At 43.6% G+C, this 18437-nt stretch overlaps 1 protein-coding gene across 1 annotated transcript in view; it reads right to left on the reverse strand.

Moving 5' to 3' along the window:
- The window catches only part of LOC116979772 (myosin-IIIb-like), a 170085-nt gene extending 155697 nt beyond the window's left edge, over positions 1–14388 (reverse strand). Inside the window, exons 1-3 of the mRNA XM_033031548.1 lie at positions 13921–14388; positions 5412–5477; positions 2746–2876 (exon numbers count right to left, since the gene is read on the reverse strand). Coding sequence (XP_032887439.1) covers positions 2746–2876; positions 5412–5477; positions 13921–14034 — 311 coding nt within the window. The 5' untranslated portion in view covers positions 14035–14388. The remainder of the gene's footprint in view (positions 1–2745; positions 2877–5411; positions 5478–13920) is intronic.
- Positions 14389–18437: the final 4049 nt, after the last annotated feature.

Here is an 18437-nt window from a genome sequence, read left to right on the forward strand (position 1 = left end):
TTGTTATCATCTTTATCAAATGGCTTACTAAAATCCATGTCCACCGCCAAATCCTCACTTTTGTCACCTCTGCAAAATAAACAAACTATCAGGCTAGTAAATCCTATTCGAGAGAATTCTCTCCCATAGGTTCCCTACCACTGGCCTTGAAGCTCTCTGGCCTATAATTCCCTGGATTCTCTCCAGTTCCCTTCTTAAACAAAGGAATATAATGGTGATTAATTTGATTGGGGGGAGAGTGGGCAAAAAATGGAGAAATTAAATTTATGCTGAAAGCATAAGTCAAAATTCTACAATCATTTGAGTTTTAGTGTTGGGCAAATTGAGTTCAGTTTAAAGAAAACGGCCCACTTGAGATGAAGCTCCAGGGAAATATGTTACCTGTAAATTTTGGCTGTGAGTCACTTTGAAAACTGCTGTGGGAGCTCTGTACATGTTCCTCTGAGCACAAGCCTGCCTCTCTTCCCCCAAACTCACCTGCAAGCCTAATGGGGCTTTTTCACGGGGCGAGTTGACGCAAGATGTCACCAGAGTGAAGTGGTCGTGGTCCAGCACGAGTCTCGCACGATATAACGGGGGTAGATAAAGAGTTCCCACGGTACTCGGCATTTCTGTTATTTGTGCGAGTGACTTGTCCGGCTCCCGAGCTTTCGCGTTAAATCTTGAATGAACATCGTGAACTACACGTGACACAAATGATGTAACTTTTTTTTTCACACACTATAAATATCCTCCCTTGGTTGAATTGGCTCATTTGGAGACATGTTTTACTGTGTATGTGGGAGACACAGATGGACTGAGCACAGTACCTCGGTCTTACTGTGTGTGGGAGAGGGGGAGAAAGAGACGTACACACAGAGGCAGAGTCTCTCAGCCTGTGTAAGAGGGAGGGAGAGAGAGAGGCACACACAAGGTGGATGTGAAATCTCACCTGCCTGTTTCAGTGACAGACACCCGCCGCCAGTAAATGAAGACACCCCCATCTGTCTCCCCCTCCTCTCCCTCGACTATAATCTTTAAAAGGGACTTTAAAAGGGACTTTACTGAAAGGTTACGCATTTATCGACCACAGGCAGCATATCAGAAGGGTCTCGATATCTCTGGAGAAAAAGAATAGGTGGCGATTCGAATCGGAACCCTTCTTCAGACATCCTAATCGGAATTGAGTCTGAAGATGTGTCTCGTCCCGAAACATCAGCTATTTTTCTCCAGAGATGCTGCTTGACTCGCTGAGTTACTCCAGCGTTTTGTGTCTGTCTTCGGTTTAAACCAGCATGTGCAGTTCACTCCTTACACGGGTCTCTGGAGAACATTGATTGGTAGCGTTCCGGACCCTGCTTCGGAAAGGCATCGATCTCTAGTCGGCAAGGACTCCGAGCTGTATCTCTCAAAGAAGTACATGTGAAAAATTTCTCACGGACCATAAAAATGCGTAACCTTTCAGTAAAGTCCCTTTTAAAGTCCCTTTTAAAGATTAGTTATTTTCTTGAATCTCATTAACATAACTCATGAATAAGTTGATGTCCATATGCGGATGCAAATCTTTATTTTTATTTATTTTTTTAATTCAATCCCACAGAAGACAATTTTTACTCACCTTCTGTCCCCTCTGTCCAGCTTCCGGGTTCACCGTTCGCAGGAGTTCCCACGGTACCCGCAAGAGTTATTACGGATATCGCACTGGCCACTACGTTCATATAATGTTGCAATGCTCAACCACAAGTGTACAAGTCACTCTTGGAGAAATTCAAACTTTCTTGAATTTTCTCCCGAGTGACCAAGATACACGATTACCTGCCGTTAGCGCTACGGTGGTCCACGGTGGTCCACGAATGCCGTACTGTTATCGCACGAGGTTCCCACGATGTTAAACTCTGGTTAACTCTTGCGTCAAGTCGCCCCGTGAAAAGGCCGCTTAACTCACATAAACAACAAAAGAAGCTCTCCTGATCTGCAAGTTACTGGAAAGTTCAGAACCATCTGATCATAAATCTTCACAGAAATATTTTGTCAGGTGATTATTTTATGGCCTCAGGCAGAACAGAATGTCTGAGAACAATAACTTTTGTTGTTTCTCTGACATAAAAGTTTTGTTAAAAACTAAAAGCAATATTGCAATAATTTATCATTAAGAAAACCATTTAAAAATGCTTAATGACAATACATGGAAATTAGAATTTTTCTGAGAAACAAGGGTGAAGAATAGCTACATCTCAATAACCATCAAGCCCTTGAACATGACACAATATTAACCTCAACTGGGAATTTCTGTAAAGTTAATCAAGGACTACGTTTTTCTGCACGGATTATGGTTATAACATTTTTAAAATAATATATTATCGGTATATACACAAGCCTGTAAGCTGTTGTTAGTAAGAAATTAATTGTTTCATTACCAGTACACAAGACAATTCAACACTAGACTCTATTTACTCTTGAAATGCTTTACATTTCATCTCCTCGCTCACAGCCATTCTGCCATCAATCGACCAGTCTTGTTGCTTCGATACCAGGTCCAACACATCCATCAGTGGCCTGGAAAATGGCTGTCGCTTCTGCTCCAACATGGGGCTCCATGAGGAAATTCCTCGTAATCCATTGCGTGGAAGTCTGTGCAGAAGACCTCAACTTCCATACAGTTAAAGATATAAACACCTGCCTTTCTGCATGGAATTACCAGCAAATCTGTGAACGATTTGAGCCATTATTTTAACATGCAGTTCTCAGAATTTCTCATAGATTTACCTGATGACAATGCACTGGTTCTTCGGGCCAGTGGCTAAACGACCCAACATCGATCGATAGGCACGATCTGCCACTGCATATATATGAGGAGGTAGGCTATCTTTTGAACAACTTTTGTACTTTTCTGATTCCTGATCAAAACAAACACACAGAAGGGATAAAAGTAACATTTTGTTGGAGTTTTATAAATATGCTGTAGAAACATAGAAAAATAGGTGCAGGAGTGGCCATTCGGCACTTCAAGTCAGCACCGCCATTCAATATGATCATAGCTGATCATCTAAAATCAGTACCCCATTCCTGCTTTCTCCCCATATCCCTTGATTCCTTTAGCCTAATGAGCTAAATCTAATGTTATCTGTCAATAACCAAGCACATTTTTCACAAAAGCAATAGATTTATCATTTTGATATTTGAGTTAGTTTTATCCTGTGTAAATTGTACCTAATCCAGAAATGAAAAGTGAGCTTTCACTATTCAAAATCTTGTAGATCAGACTTGTGTGGTAGAAATAAGGAGCTGAATGCATGGATTTGTGTCTTTATTTGATTAGGCCTCAAAATCCTTACTCTAGAACCTCCTTAAGCCAGGTCCCCCTGCTTGTATAGTTCCCTTCACAACCTATACTCATGATCGCTCAGTGTTCTCTTCCCCAATGCTCCCACCAATCCCCAAGGCTCCACAAAGCATTTTTGTCTTGCTTGCTTCACTGGGTCTTCAAAACCAAGCCAATATTTTTAAAAGCACACAATAAATGGATAGGGAAGGTCTAGAGGGATATGGGCCAAACACAGCCAGGCGGGACTAGTGTAGATGGGGCATGTTGGTCAGCATGGGCAAGTTGGGCCGAACGTCTTTTTAGGGCGGCACGGTGCCGCAGCGGTAGAGTTGCTGCCTTACAGCGAATATAGCGCTGGAGACCCGGGTTCGATCCCGACTATAGGTGCTGTCTGTACGGAGTTTGTACGTTCTCCCCGTGACTTGCGTGGGTTTTTTCCGAGATCTTCGCTTTCCTCCGACACTCCAAAGATGACAGGTTGTAGGTTAATTGGCTTGGTAAAAGTAAAAAGATTGTCCCTTGTGGGTGTAGGATGGTGTTAATGTGCAGGGATCGCTGGTCTGCGCGGACCCGGTGGGCCGAAAGGGCCTGTTTCCGCACTGTATCTCTAAACTACATGCTGTATGATTGTGGCATCATGACTAGATCAAATTTTTAAATAATTACGTCTAGTTGAGATTTAAAATTCAGTGTGGCTGAAAATCATCAACCATTACCTCAGGTAATATTGTAGGTTCACTAATAATTCAGTACTTCATATAAACCCGCGTTTCATTTATCATTACTTTTTACATTAAATTTAATGCTGATTTACATATGGAACTGAAAACTAGAAATTCCAAGTTTTTATGATTTGGACGATGGGAATTGAATGCAACATCTCCAAGTTTGCAGATGACACGAAGCTGGGGGGCAGTGTTAGCTGTGAGGAGGATGCTAGGAGGCTGCAAGGTGACTTGGATAGGCTGGGTGAGTGGGCAAATGCATGGCAGATGCAGTATAATGTGGATAAATGTGAGGTTATCCACTTTGGTGGCAAAAACAGGAAAGTAGACTATTATCTGAATGGTGGCCGATTAGGAAAAGGGGAGATGCAACGAGACCTGGGTGTCATGGTACACCAGTCATTAAAAGTGGGCATGCAGGTGCAGCAGGCAGTGAAGAAAGCGAATGGTATGTTAGCATTCACAGCAAAAGGATTTGAGTCTAGGAGCAGGGAGGATCTACTGCAGTTGTACAGGGTCTTGGTGAGACCACACCTGGAGTATTGCGTACAGTTTTGGTCTCCTAATCTGAGGAAAGACATTCTTGCCATAGAGGGAGTACAGAGAAGGTTCACCAGACTGATTCCTGGGATGTCAGGACTTTCATATGAAGAAAGACTGGATAGACTCGGCTTGTACTCGCTATAATTTAGAACATTGAGGGGGGATCTTATAGAAACTTACAAAATTCTTAAGGGGTTGGACAGGCTTGATGCAGGAAGATTGTTCCCGATGTTGGGGAAGTCCAGAACAAGGGGTCACAGTTTAAGGATAAGGGGGAAATCTTTTAGGACCGAGATGAGGAAAACATTTTTCACACAGAGAGTGGTGAATCTCTGGAATTCTCTGCCACAGAAGGTAGTTGAGGCCAGTTCATTGACTATATTTAAGAGGGGGTTAGATGTGGCCCTTGTGGCTCAAGGGATCAGGGGGTATGGAGAGAAGGCAGGTACAGGATACCAAGTTGGATGATCAGCCATGATTATATTGAATGGCGATGCAGGCTCGAAGGTCCGAATGGCCTACTCCTGCACCTATTTTCTATGTTTCTATCACTTTACACAAATCCAGTTGAAGTTTAGGAGTCGACCTGTGAGACATTACCAGCCATTTGAAAGTCTAACTTGCTTAAACAGCCGCTTTGAAATTAAAGCAGAAAATTCAGTGTAGCATGATGTGTCACAGTGTCATTTAATCCTACATACAAACGTATACATTGGAATAATAGTTACATGGACAATTAGCACAGCAATGTTATTTCAAACTTAATAAGTGTCACTTACATAAAACTAGCAATTAAAAATTTAAGCCAATTATTTCTAGTTAATAAAATGTGTACCTACCGATTTTTCGTACAACGGCAGGTACTTGAAAGGATTGATGGCTACGAGAATATCTCCAATGTAGGACTAAACAAAAAGAAAGAACAATTAGGTGGTGCGCGCACACACACACACACACTCAAATTAATATCTTCCAGCACTGAAAAATAAAATCTATGCTGAGAGAGTGAAAGAGAGAAAGAAAAAGGGAGAAAAAAGAAAAAGAAGACGAGAGAGAGAATGAACAAGAGCAAGAGGAGAAGCACTATATTTCACAGGTTTTTTAGTTTAATGCTGCCTCTCGGGAAGCTGTGCTGGGAAGAGCAGAATTTATAGCCCTGAACCAATGACATCTCTCCCTGAATTCTCCACGATGCCCAAGATGAAAGGACTGGAGCAGTTAGGACACGCATTTCAGGATTTTCACCCCGCAAGAAAGAATGAATGCTAATAATATAACCTTCATGGTGTTAAATCCTTAAATTTAATCCTTAAGTTACCTGCACTTTTGTTTAGTTTATTAGTTTAGAGATATAGTGGGGAAACAGGCACTTTGGCCCACCGAGTCCACACCGACCACCAATCCCCACACATTATCACAAGCCTACACACACTAGGGACAATTTACACTTAAACCAAGTATACAAACCCAAGCCAATTAACCTACAAACTTGTACATGTTTGGAGTGTGGGAGGGAACCGAAGATCCCGGAGAAAAGAGAAAGAGTGATATGAATTTAAAAAAGCAGATATTTTCCCACACAAAGCAAGGATGTGGTTCATCTTATCCTTATAGGCCACTCGACCAACTTCCACATTCAGCAGAATTTTCACGGCATCGTCCCCTTCCCTCCAAGCATTTCAAAAGAAGGTTTCCTCTTCAACTTCTTGATTCACTCTCCAGTTCCACCAACACACATTCCCTTCCTCAAAGCACTTCCTGCAAATCACAGAAGATTCAACACCTGCACATCTAACTTTTACATTTTTGGTGTAAGCTTCCTTTTAATGCCAGCAAAAGGATTGACAGCACCTTCTGATGTACATGTACTCTTTTTTCCTAGAATATCCACCCGATTGTTCTCCACACTTTCAAAAGTCTCCTTAGACCTTCATGATACCCATTCCTGCTCCTCACCCTCCATCACACTCTATACTTCAGCAACAAATTTTATCTGCTAATGAATCTTGCAATATGATGAAAAGTTCCAGCAAGACATTGACTTTAAGCTTTGTGTTTTGACCCGGATTCCAGAAAAATCTTAACATTAATAGGGCATATTTTGCAAACAAATAATAAGTATATATTACCCAATATGTGAATGTGGGAGGGATGATTAGTTAGTTCGTGGATGTCATTAAATTGGTGGTATAGTGGACATGAAAGTTATTTACGATTACAATGGGATTTTGATCAACTGAGCTAATGGGCAAAAGAATGGCAGATGAAGTTTAATTCAGATAAACAGTTCAGTTTATAGTCACTTGTACCAAGGTAGAGTGAAAAGCTTTTGTTGTGTGCTATCCAGTCAGAAGAAAGACAAGACAACCCATGGAAGGAATTGCATAGTAAGTGGCAAGGTCCTGGGATGTGTAATAGAACAGGGAGTCCTAATGGTGTAGCTACATAGTTACATGAAGAGGCGACACAATGGGACAGGGTGGGGAAGAAGGCATTTGACATACTTGACTTCATTGGTCATGTACCGAGTACAATAGTTGTGATGACATATTACAGCTGTTCAAGACATTGTTTTTGCCACATTTGGAATGCTGTATACAATGCTGGTCGCTCTGTTGAGACGGATGTCAATAAAAAGAGCAAAAAATGTTTTGATGATGTTGCAAAGATGATGATGAGGATGTTGCAAAGAATAGGAGGTTTGAGTTATAAGGAGAGGCCAGGTCTTTATCCCCCTAGAAAATAGGAGGCCAAGGGTGACCTTTCAGAGCTATATAAAATCAAGAGGGGCATAGTTAATGTGAATAGCCAGTTTTTCCCCCTTAAGAGTTGAGAAGTCTAAAACCAGAGAACATAAGTGCAAGTTTAGGTTAGAGGGGAAAGATTTAAAATAGCACCTGAGAAGCAACCTTTTTGTACAAAGATAGTGGTGCATTTGTGGAACGAGCTGTTAGTGGAAATGGTAGAGGTGGATAGAATTACAACAATCACAAGGTACCTAGACACATATATGGATAGGAAAAGTTAGGATGCAAATGGGAGCAGAGACAAGAATAGATCTGTTTGGCAACTTAGTTGGCACGAATGGGTTGGGCCCAATGCTTGTTTACGTGCTGTATTGTGCTATGACTCCGGCTTTTATTACTAAACCTGTAGTGTATAAAACCACCTCACAATGTACAGATTTAGTCAGAGGCTAATTCTTGAACCCTTTACTCAAGTCACACACTATTGCAAGCAAACACTATGCACTTTGATCTTTTCAGAACAGTTTGCGTCATTGCCAATTCCTTCTACAACTCTGTCAAAATCCTGACCAACTCGCAACTATTTTCAAGAAAAAGCATTTAAAAATACTATTTAGACCTGATCATTTACCTATTTTGTTTGTATACACAAAATATTCACGACGTACATCAAAATAATTCAATAATTTGTAGTTTACAAATAACAATTTTGATAAATAGAGCTTAGAGGAGGTTTAGATTTCAAAAACGGCTTCTAGAAAGCTAATGTCATGTAATTCAGCTTCTGCCAATAAATACCAATATCACACAATTCACCGACTACTTTCTTTCAGAGTTAGAAAGAGCTCTAGTTTCTATAAATCGCTCACATCCAAGACTAGCTTTGTTCACAGTGGTTTTAGAGAGGTTGGAGTGAGTAGTGGGAATGGAAAATTTGAGGCGGTTAATGTCCCGCCGGCAGTTGGAAATGAAGTTCGGATCTGACGAAGGGTCTCGACCCGAAACATCGCCCATTCCTTCTCTCCAGAGATGCTGTCTCACCCGATGAGTTACTCCAGGATTTTGTGTCTACCCTAGCTTTGTTCACCATGCAACTTTAATGTTACTTGCTTCTTAGCCAGACCTTTTACATGCCAGGCTTTGTCCTCCCCAAACAAGTCTTATCCAGCTTGCGTCCTCCACTACAATCAGTTCAAAGAAGGCTCACGACAAACATCACTTATTCATTCCCTCCACTGGTGCTGCCCGACTCACTGAATTACTCCAGCACTTTGTCCTTTGCTCAATATTCCACCTTCTGCAGTTTGTGTGTTCAGGAACATCTGCTGGTTTTATGAAATTTGAATACAATTTCATAAAGCATATATAAATACATACAAAATAGCACAAATGTTTCCATACAAAGTATATAGAACACTGGAAAGTAACCTATTGACATGTGACCAACTTTTTGATGATAATTTATCCAAATCAAATTTGGCATGACTCGTTAGGACATTCAAAATAACAAACAATGATAAGCTAGAATAGGTGGCCAAGGAACAAGCGTTCACGTCGCGGCCCTGTTTCCACCAATCTTTGCACCACCACGCACAAGAAGCGACAAGACAGACACCATTGTATGCAGCATCGTATGCAGTTGCCGAGAAGTGTGTTCAGCTCTGGCTGAACATCTTCTAATCTTGTGTGTGGACTCGATAAAAATAAGAAGCCAGAATACAAAAATAGATGCATAATGTTACAGATTTCATCGAACATGCAGCTGAGAAATACCATGCTGGTACAACTATTCTCCAAAAGTGTTCACATTCCATATCCCCCTCACCTCAGCTTTTCAACAAATTGCTTCTTTCATTCATCCCTTCCCCCAATCCCTTCCCCCAACCCCCCCCCCCCCCCCCCCCCCCAGGTGTACTTGTTCGGCTTCTCTTTCAAAGGATCCAGACTATTTGCCTCAACCACTGCCCATGAAAGTAGGTTTTAATTATTCAATTAGAAAACCTGCTCCTTATTTCCCCTTTAGATTCTTTAACTATTTTTGTGTGAGCTCAAATGTTGATTGTTCCACATTACTTCCATATTTAGCCTGTCAACAATCTCACGTAATTTTAAAGACCTCTTTTTAAATATCCTTCGGATTTATTCTTTATTAAAAATAGAAAATGGTCCCAATCTCAAGATAACTATGATCTCTCGGCTCAGGTACCAGCCTAACAAATTTATCTTGCACATTTTCCTTAGAGCTTTTGAATTGTGCATTGCTCATTTTATAGCCCGGCTCAGATGGATCCTAATCAGCTTTATTGTTAAATACACAAAGTGCTGGAGTAATTAAGCTGATCATGCAGCATTTCTGGAGAACATTGATAGGTGACTGAAGTCTGAAGAAGAGTCCTAGCCTGAACTTATCACTTATCCATGTTCTCCAGTTGTTACCTGACCCCAGGGCTCGAAATTAGCAGTTGCCCGGGTGCCATTGACCACCCAAAGTGGCGCCGGGCAACATACACGCCGAATCATTTTGCCGGGCTTGGCACGCATTTACTGGTTTATACCGATAGACACAAAAAACTGGAGTAACTCCGCGGGTCAGGCAGCATCTCTGGAGAAAAGGAGCGTGACATTTCGTGTCGGCGGCGGCTGTATTGCGGGGCAAAGATACTAGGAGCGAGGTGACGAAGGGTCGGAGTGAATGACGGGCCCCGAACAGTAGCTGCAGCGGCCGCGGCTCCACCGCCTCCTCCTCCCGCACCCCGCCCGACGGAAGACCTCCCTCTCCCTCCCTCTCCCCGGCCTCGGCGTGCGAGAGGGGTTGTTTTGAAAGCGCCATCGCCAGATTTGCCCTGATAACGGCCGCTGCTTGCAAATCCGCCAACGGCACTTTCAAAACAACCCCTCTCGCACGCCGATGCCGGGAGGGAGGGAGGGAGAGAGAGGTCTCCTTCCGCCATCTGAAGCAGCTGCACCAAAGATCCTATAGCTATAGGATCTTTGAGCTGCACCGCTCAGCCCCGCACCTTCCTGTCGGCTGGCTGAGGAGCAGAGGCGGTGGCGAGGAAATCCCACCCGCCTCCCCGTTTGGCGGCGGCACTTTGGCGTTGGACAGGGACAGCCAAGGCAGCGGGGCGATATTGTCCGAGGAACGCTGACCTTCCTTCCTCCACACCTCCTCTGCCCCTCCCCCCCGCCCCCCTCTCTCTCTCTTGTACGCCCCCCTCCACCCCTCTTATCCTGGGACCCCTCCGCTCCATCCCGCACTGATCCCCATTCCCTCCTCTATTCAGTCCTCACTGACATCCCCTGTGCTCCCCCCGCAATCTATTCATCACCCTACCCACCTCGCATTGATTCTCCTGCCACCCCCCATCCATCCTACACTGGTCCCCCAATTCATCCTGTACTGACCCCCCTTCCCATCCATCCTGAACTTCTCCCCCCCCCCATTCATACCGCACTGATCCTCCCATTCATCCCGTACTGACCCACCCTCCATTTACCCTGCACCAAACCCCCCCATCCATCCTGTAGTGACCTCCCCATTCATCTTTTACTGATCCCCCATTCATCCTGTACTGATCCCCTCATGCATCCTGCGCTGATCCCCTCATTCATCCTGTTGAGAAATCCCATTCATCCTGCAGTGAAATCCCATTCATCCTGCACAGACCCTCTGATCCACACTGTCCTGACCCCCCCCCCCATTCATCCTGTTCTGAACCCCCCCATCCATCCTGTACTGATCCCACCCCCCCATCCATCCTGTACTGATCCCACCCCCCATCCATCCTGTACTGATCCCCCCATTTAAGAAGAAGGGTCTGACGAAGGGTCTCTACCTGAAACGTTGCCTATTTCCTTCACTCCATATATGCTACCTCACCCGCTGAATTTCTCCAGCATTTTTGTCTACTCCCATTCATCCAGTACTGATCCCCCCATTCAACACCACTGACATCCCCCGTGCTCTTCCCTCACAATTTTACATACTCCAACCAACACGTACTAATTCACCTGCCTCAATCCATCCATTCCACACCGATGGCCTTCTCACCCCCCCCCCCAGCCCCCAGCCATCTATCCACTCGCACTGATTCATACACACCCTGACCCTATTGTGCTTCATGGTCTTCAGAGCGAACATTGACTGTTTGATAACGGAATGCAATCAAATGTGCTTTAATTCACAATGTTGTTATTTGTTTAACATGTCAGATGGGTATAGTCGGTTTTAACAGCTATTATCATAAAATGCCTTTAGAAATTTCCTTGCAACCTGTATATTTTGTTGTGTATAAATTATGTGGGAAGCCAGAGTGTTTCTGTGCCAATAGCAATAACGACCCATGCTATGGCCATGTCATGGTAATTTTCGGTCCTTCACAGAAAACATCTGTAGTGTGCATGGTTAAGCATATATATTACTATGGTCCAGGATTTATTGACACAGGTTGATCATATGCTGAATAATCCAGCCACATTTTTATTTGGAAGTGGAAAGAACTAATAGAAATTGCATTAATTGCAATGTGTAAAAAGAGTTGAGATATTGTATTATAATTTTGCCGCATGTCATTGTGGTATATATCATGTCTCGATTGGTGAATATGTTTAGTTTGTGAGTTATTTGAAGCAGAAATAATATGTGAATGTAGATAAAAGTGCTGAAGAAACTCAGCGGATGCGGCAGCATCTATGGAGCGAAGGAAATAGGCAACGTTTCGGGCCAAAACCCTTCTTCAGACTGATGGGTTTCGGCCTGAAACGTTGCCTATTTCCTTCGCTCCATAGATGCTGCTGCACCCGCTGAGTTACTCCAGCACTTTTGTCTACCTTCGATTTTCCAGCATCTGCAGTTCCTTCTTGAACATAATATGTGAATGCTTCATTGAGCATAATTCTGCCTGGTAACTACGCACTTCGTCCGAGCACATTATCGCACGCGTCATGCAAACCATCTTAAATGACCACCTAAACTGTCATTTGACAACCTAAAAAGCTGTCTAGGCTGCCCAGCTGGCAACAGGGAAAAAAAGTTAAATGAGAGGCCTGTCTGACCCACTGAGTTACTCCTGCATTTTGTGTCATTTTTTTGGTAAACCAGCATCTGCAGTTCCTTGTGTCACGTATATTGTAACTTTCACTATATAGAGTAATTGAAATTTACAGCACTAAAACAAATCCTTCAACCCACCATGCCTATGCCAACCATTTTGTACATCTACACAAATCCCATTTGCCTACAGAAGCAACATAATCTTCTATGCTTTGCCTATTTGTATTAATCCAAATGCCTGTTCACATGAATAATGACTTTGTTACATAAAGTAGCTATCTGTTAAAGATAATGATTTGGGGCATTTTTAAGGAAAAAGCAAAAAATGACAAAGAGTTTAATGGAGGGTAGTCCAGTATCAAGGGACTAAGCAGCAAGAGCAAGACCAGAACAGTGGAATGATGATGATTGGACTTACTAAAAATATAAATTGGAGGCAAGATCGGATTGCGAAAAGAATAGAGGATATTTCAGGCATTTGGCCAGGTGCTACATATAATCGAGGCATTACTAAACTAAGACCCTGTGGCGGCCAGTGAATAATGGATGGGAATAAGATTGTCAGCGTGATTTGTGCCTACACTGGGATGGACAAGGATAGATCCATGCAAGTTTGAGTTGACGAAATGTGGAGGAAGGAACTGCAGATGCTGGTTTACACAGAAGATAGACAAAAAGCTGGAGTAACTCAGCCGGACAGGCAGCATCTATGGAGACACGTTTCGGGTCGAGACCCTTCTTCAGACTTAAGAATCTTTTTTTCTTTCAAAATAAGCTTCATGCAGAATAAAAAATATATACACATATAAACTGTGCAAAACATCTTCAGGCATTCTCAGTGTCGAAACATTCAATAGTGTCAGACTGGGTAGTGCCCGTATCGTGGCCCCCTGATAACAAAGTACAAACAGCACAGGACCGCATTTGGATATCCCTTCCCTCCTATGGGGGGTGGAAGTAACATTTGCGACCACTCATGGTGGAGAGGAGGGAGAGGACTGGTCGAACGATTTAAACTCCCCGACGAGCAGTGGTAAGAGAGGGGCTGCCGGATCATGTGCACATTCAGAGCAATGCAGTGAAGGCCCTCGTGTTCAAACACGACTGAACAAGAATTGTTCAAAACAGCTTCTTCCACTGAACCCCTTTGGATTACAGAAGGAGCGAGGGGGAAGGGGTTGGTTGCTGGAGAGATTCATTCGATTACATTGCCTTCATATACTGGTCTTTAAAGATTGTTTACATTGTTAAAATCTTGTCTGTACACGGACTGAACTCTTCAACACTGGTTCAATCAAACGCTCGGCCAGTTAATACTTCAGTCGGGTCAACAAATCAAGTTCAAACTTGAAAACGACTTCTGCCCATACCCTGCTGTAATGACTAAACAAAGATGTTGGGGACCAGATCACCAACAACAGCAGAGAGGTCGGAACATTGAACGTTGGTTGCGGTCCGATTCCACCCCCTCAATTCCAACAAATACCCTCCCCCGCCAAACGGGGACTTTAAACGTCCTGGCACCAGCTGTTGGTTGAAGACACTTACATAGATCTGGTCACAGTGGAATCTGCGGCTGAGTACATCCAGGAGAGTGGTCTCGTCCAGCTGAGACAGCGTGGCCAGGTCCGCCGGGTCGGCGCTGCTGGCGGCCGAGCACATCTTCCCACGGTGTCCGGGACTGGGCTCCCCGGGCTGAGACAGGGCGCGCGCTCCCGGACTGGGCTCCCGGGGCTGAGACAGGGCGCGCGCTCCCGGACTGGGCTCCCGGGGCTGAGACAGGGCGCGCGCTCCCGGGGCTCGGCTCCCGGGCTGAGAAAGCGCGCTCTCGGCTCTCCACAACACTGGCCAGAGTTTTTTCCTAAACACCTCCAGTCCCCGCTCCCAAGGACAGGTTTTTGTGCAGCGAAGGGCTTTGTTTAGTGACACCGGTGCTGGGCTTTGTGTAATAACTCTGCACCGTTCACAGCAAACTTTCGGACACGGGAGAAAGACCAGAAACAAATGTTCTCGTTCTTAAAAGAAAAAACGGAGGAGCTCGTTGGCGCCCCCTCGTTGAATTTCAGCCAATGCCTTTTGACTGAGTGGCTAACCAATAATGACACTCATGGAAACACAGAAAATAGGTGCAGGAGTAGGCAGGGTTTTCGGCCCTTCGAGCCAGCACCACCATTCAATATGACCATGGCTGATCATCCAAAATCAGTACCCCGTTCCGGTTTTCCTCCCGTATCCCTTGATTCTCTTAGCCCTAAGAGCTAAATCTAACTCTCTTGTCTAGAGACAATATCTAAATCTAACATATCCACTGCTTTGCCGTCAATCATCACCAAATCCTCTTCCCGAGGAAGAATAGTGATCAGAGCTCCCTTCATCTGTTTTTCACCCCACAAGTCTCCACGTAGCACACCATCCATGGACATTTGGCAAAGTTCAACATGATCTCACCGCCAGACACAGCTTCCACACTACCCCCTTTCTTTGGGTCTACTCTACCCACCATTTCCTGGTTCTACCCACCATTTCCTGGTCCTACCCACCCCCTGCTATTTTCCCCTGCAAGCCCTTTGAGGTGAGGCAGAGATTCACCTGCACCTCTGTTGCATTCAGTGCTCACAATGTGGCCTCCTCTATATTGGTGAGATCAAGCACAGATTAGATGACAGTTTTGCAGATTAGCTGGACTGTCTATAATGACCTTCAATTTCTGGTTGGATGTCTTTTCAACTTGGACAGGTTGGGTGAGTGAGCAGATGCAGATGCAGATGCAGTTTAATGTGCATAAATGTGATGTTATCCACTTTGGTAGCAAAAACATTAAGGCAGGTTATTATCTAAATGGCGTCAAGTTGGGAAAAGGGGAAGTACAATGGGATCTGGGGGTCCTTGTTCATCAGTCAATGAAAGTAAGCATGCAGGTACAGCAGGCAGAGAAGAAAGCGAATGTCATGTTGGCCTTCATAACAAGTGGAGTTGAGTATAGGAGCAAAGAGGTCCTTCTGCAGTTGTACAGGGCCGTAGTGAGACCACACCTGGAATATTGTGTGCAGTTTTGGTCTCCGAGTTTGAGGAAGGACATTCTTGCTATTGAGGGAGTGCAGCGTAGGTTCACAAGGTTAATTCCCGGGATGGCAGGACTGTCATATGCTGAGAGAATGGAGCGGCTGGGCTTGTATACTCTGGAATTTAGGATGAGAGGGTATTTTATTGAAACATACAAGATTATTAAGGGTTTGGACATGTTAGAAGCAGGAAACATGTTCCCGATGTTGGGAGAGTCCAGAACCAGGGGACACAGTTTAAGAATAAGGGGTAAGCCATTTAGAACGGAGATGAGGAAACACTTTTTCTCACAGAGAGTTGTGAGTCTGTGGAATTCTCTGCCTCAGAGGGCGGTGGAGGCTGGTTCTCTGGATGCTTTCAAGAGAGATCAAGATAGGGCACTTAAAAATAGCGGAGTCAGGGGATATGGGGAGAAGGCAGGAACGGGGTACTGATTGTGGATGATCAACCATGATCACATTGAATGGCGGTGCTGGCTCGAAGGGCCTAAATGGCCTACTCCTGCACATATTGTCTATTGTCTATTGTCTGATGCCCCTGTCCCTCTTAGGAAACCTGAACGGAAACCTCTGGAGACTTTGCGTCCCACCCAAGGTTTCCGTGCGGTTCCCGAAGGTTGCAGATGGTTGCCGGAGGTTGCAGGTAGGGAGACTGACAAAAACCTCCGGGAACCGCACGGAAACCTTGGGTGGGGCGCAAAGTCTCCAGAGGTTTCCGTTCAGGTTTCCTAAGTGGGACAGGGGCATTAGTGGGACGGGGGCATAACTCTCCTTCCCATTCCCACATTGACCTGTCTCTTTGACCTTCTCCACTACTAGGGTGAGGCCAAACGCAAACTAAAAGAGTAACTATTATTCTGTATTGGGTGCCTATAGCCCCATGGTATTAACATTAAATTTTCCAATTTCAAATAATCCATATGTCCTTCTGTTCCTTTCCAATTCCCACGTGCCCGTGTTCTTTCCCTACTCCAACTGGTCTACCCTAGTTCTTTCTCCCTCTGTTCACCTTCTCCATCCTTTACTCCTCATTATCTAGACTCCCTACTCTCCTACCCACCACCTATATATGAGATCCAGTCATACTGTTAATTAAAAACAGAGATAAATTAATTTCTAGATATTAAAGAAATCAAGAGATATGGGATAGAAAATGGAGCTGAGATAGAAGAAGGATGAGAGGGGATCTCATTGAAACCAAATAATGAAAGGCCTGGATAGAGTGGATGTGGTGAGGATGTTTCCACTAGTGGAAGAGTCTAGAACCAGAGAGCATAGCCTCAGAATAAAAGGATGTACCTTTACAAAGGAGCTTAGGAGGATTTGTTTTAGCCAGAGGGCGGTGCATCTGTGGATCTGTGGAGGGCAAGTCATTAGGTATTTTTAAAGCAGAGATTATTAGGTTCTTGATTAGTAAGGGTGTCAAAGGTTACGGGGAAGAGGCAGGAGAATTGCGTTGAGAGGAAAAGATTGATCAGCCATGATGGAATGGCAGAGCAGACTCGATGGGTTGAGCGGTCCAATCCTGCTCCAATGACTTATGAGGTAGAAAATCAGCTATGAGTTTGATAAAGGGTTGAGCAAGATTTCCTTCTGTTCCTGTGTAACTTATGTTCTTAAACTTTGTAGATATGGAGTAGATTATGCAAAACAGGTTCAGGATGTACTTTGCTGTACTTTGCCTTCTTGTCACACCCTTGCCTAGTCAAATCCTCTAATCATTTGATTAAAAGTTACCCTGAGGAATGACTAACCATCATACAAGTCATTATGTTTTGTAATGGAATTGTTGCTCCATGTAGATGCATACACAGTTTCAATCAGGGACAGCAATTGTCACAATGTGTGTTCAATTCTCATGTATCAAAAGGTGAGTGATCAATACTCATCAGTGGTTCTTGCTCATGATCTGCAGTAAGCAGTAAAATGGAACTGTATCATGAATCAACTGGTAACTAAATAAATAACGTCATATGATATTTATTGCTCCATACAAGGTAACCTTATCAAAATTGTGCAACAAAGCAAAGATGAAATAAATAACCGTGGTAAATAAATATCATATTTCTTAGAGAACAAAGAGTTAAACTAAATATAAATATGGGTGGTGAGCTGCAGAATGACACAGGACTATGTTGATACAGTACACAGCATGTACACAGAACAACCTAATGTCATACTTCATATATAAAAATAAACTTCACTTGGCATATTTTAAAATATTTGTTTTCTACCCTACGCTTTTAAAAAACAACGCTCTCACATGACAATTTCATTTTTTTCCAGATCTGGCAATACTGCTGTTATTTCTGGGGTTGGAAATAATCTTCATACCTAATGGAGCTGGAATTATCTGCCTGGTCCTGCTTGCTCATTTTCCGATCTTGCTCATGTAGGGAGGAATTAATCACAAAACCAGGCATGGAACTAAATGGAAAGAATGTAGGGTGTAGGGTGTATGTTGTAATAGAATTGGAAATTGCTCCAAACAGATACAAACACATGAAAGTGAAAAGATTGTTTAAAGTTTAGCATCGTAATTATTTTATCTCACTGATCATTAAAGTTAGAAAATGGGAATCCCAATCCCAATCAATCTAGCCATACTTCCTCAAGGTATGTTCCATTACACACTTACAAGCTATTTTTAAAAGTCTTTTGATAGGATGTCAGTGTCATTGTCAAGGCTCGTATTAATTATTTTCTAAAGGGCGTTGTGAAGCTGACGTCTTGAATTGCAATCCTTCTGTGAAGTGCTATATTTATTGTTGAGAAGTAAGTTTCAGGATTTAAATTTAGTGATGATGTTATGATGAAGGAATGACAAGAGGTTTCATGTCAGAAGGGCACATGACTTGGAGAGGAAACTGAGAGTGGTGTTGTCCCCATGCACCAGCTGCCATTATTTTCCTTGATGGTGGAGTTTGCAGGTTTGGAAGGTTCTGTTGGAGTTCTGTTGGGTTAGTAACAACAGTGTTGATCACACACACTGTAGCCATAATG

This window comes from Amblyraja radiata, chromosome 1 (assembly GCF_010909765.2).
Source record: "Amblyraja radiata isolate CabotCenter1 chromosome 1, sAmbRad1.1.pri, whole genome shotgun sequence".
NCBI lineage: Eukaryota > Metazoa > Chordata > Chondrichthyes > Rajiformes > Rajidae > Amblyraja > Amblyraja radiata.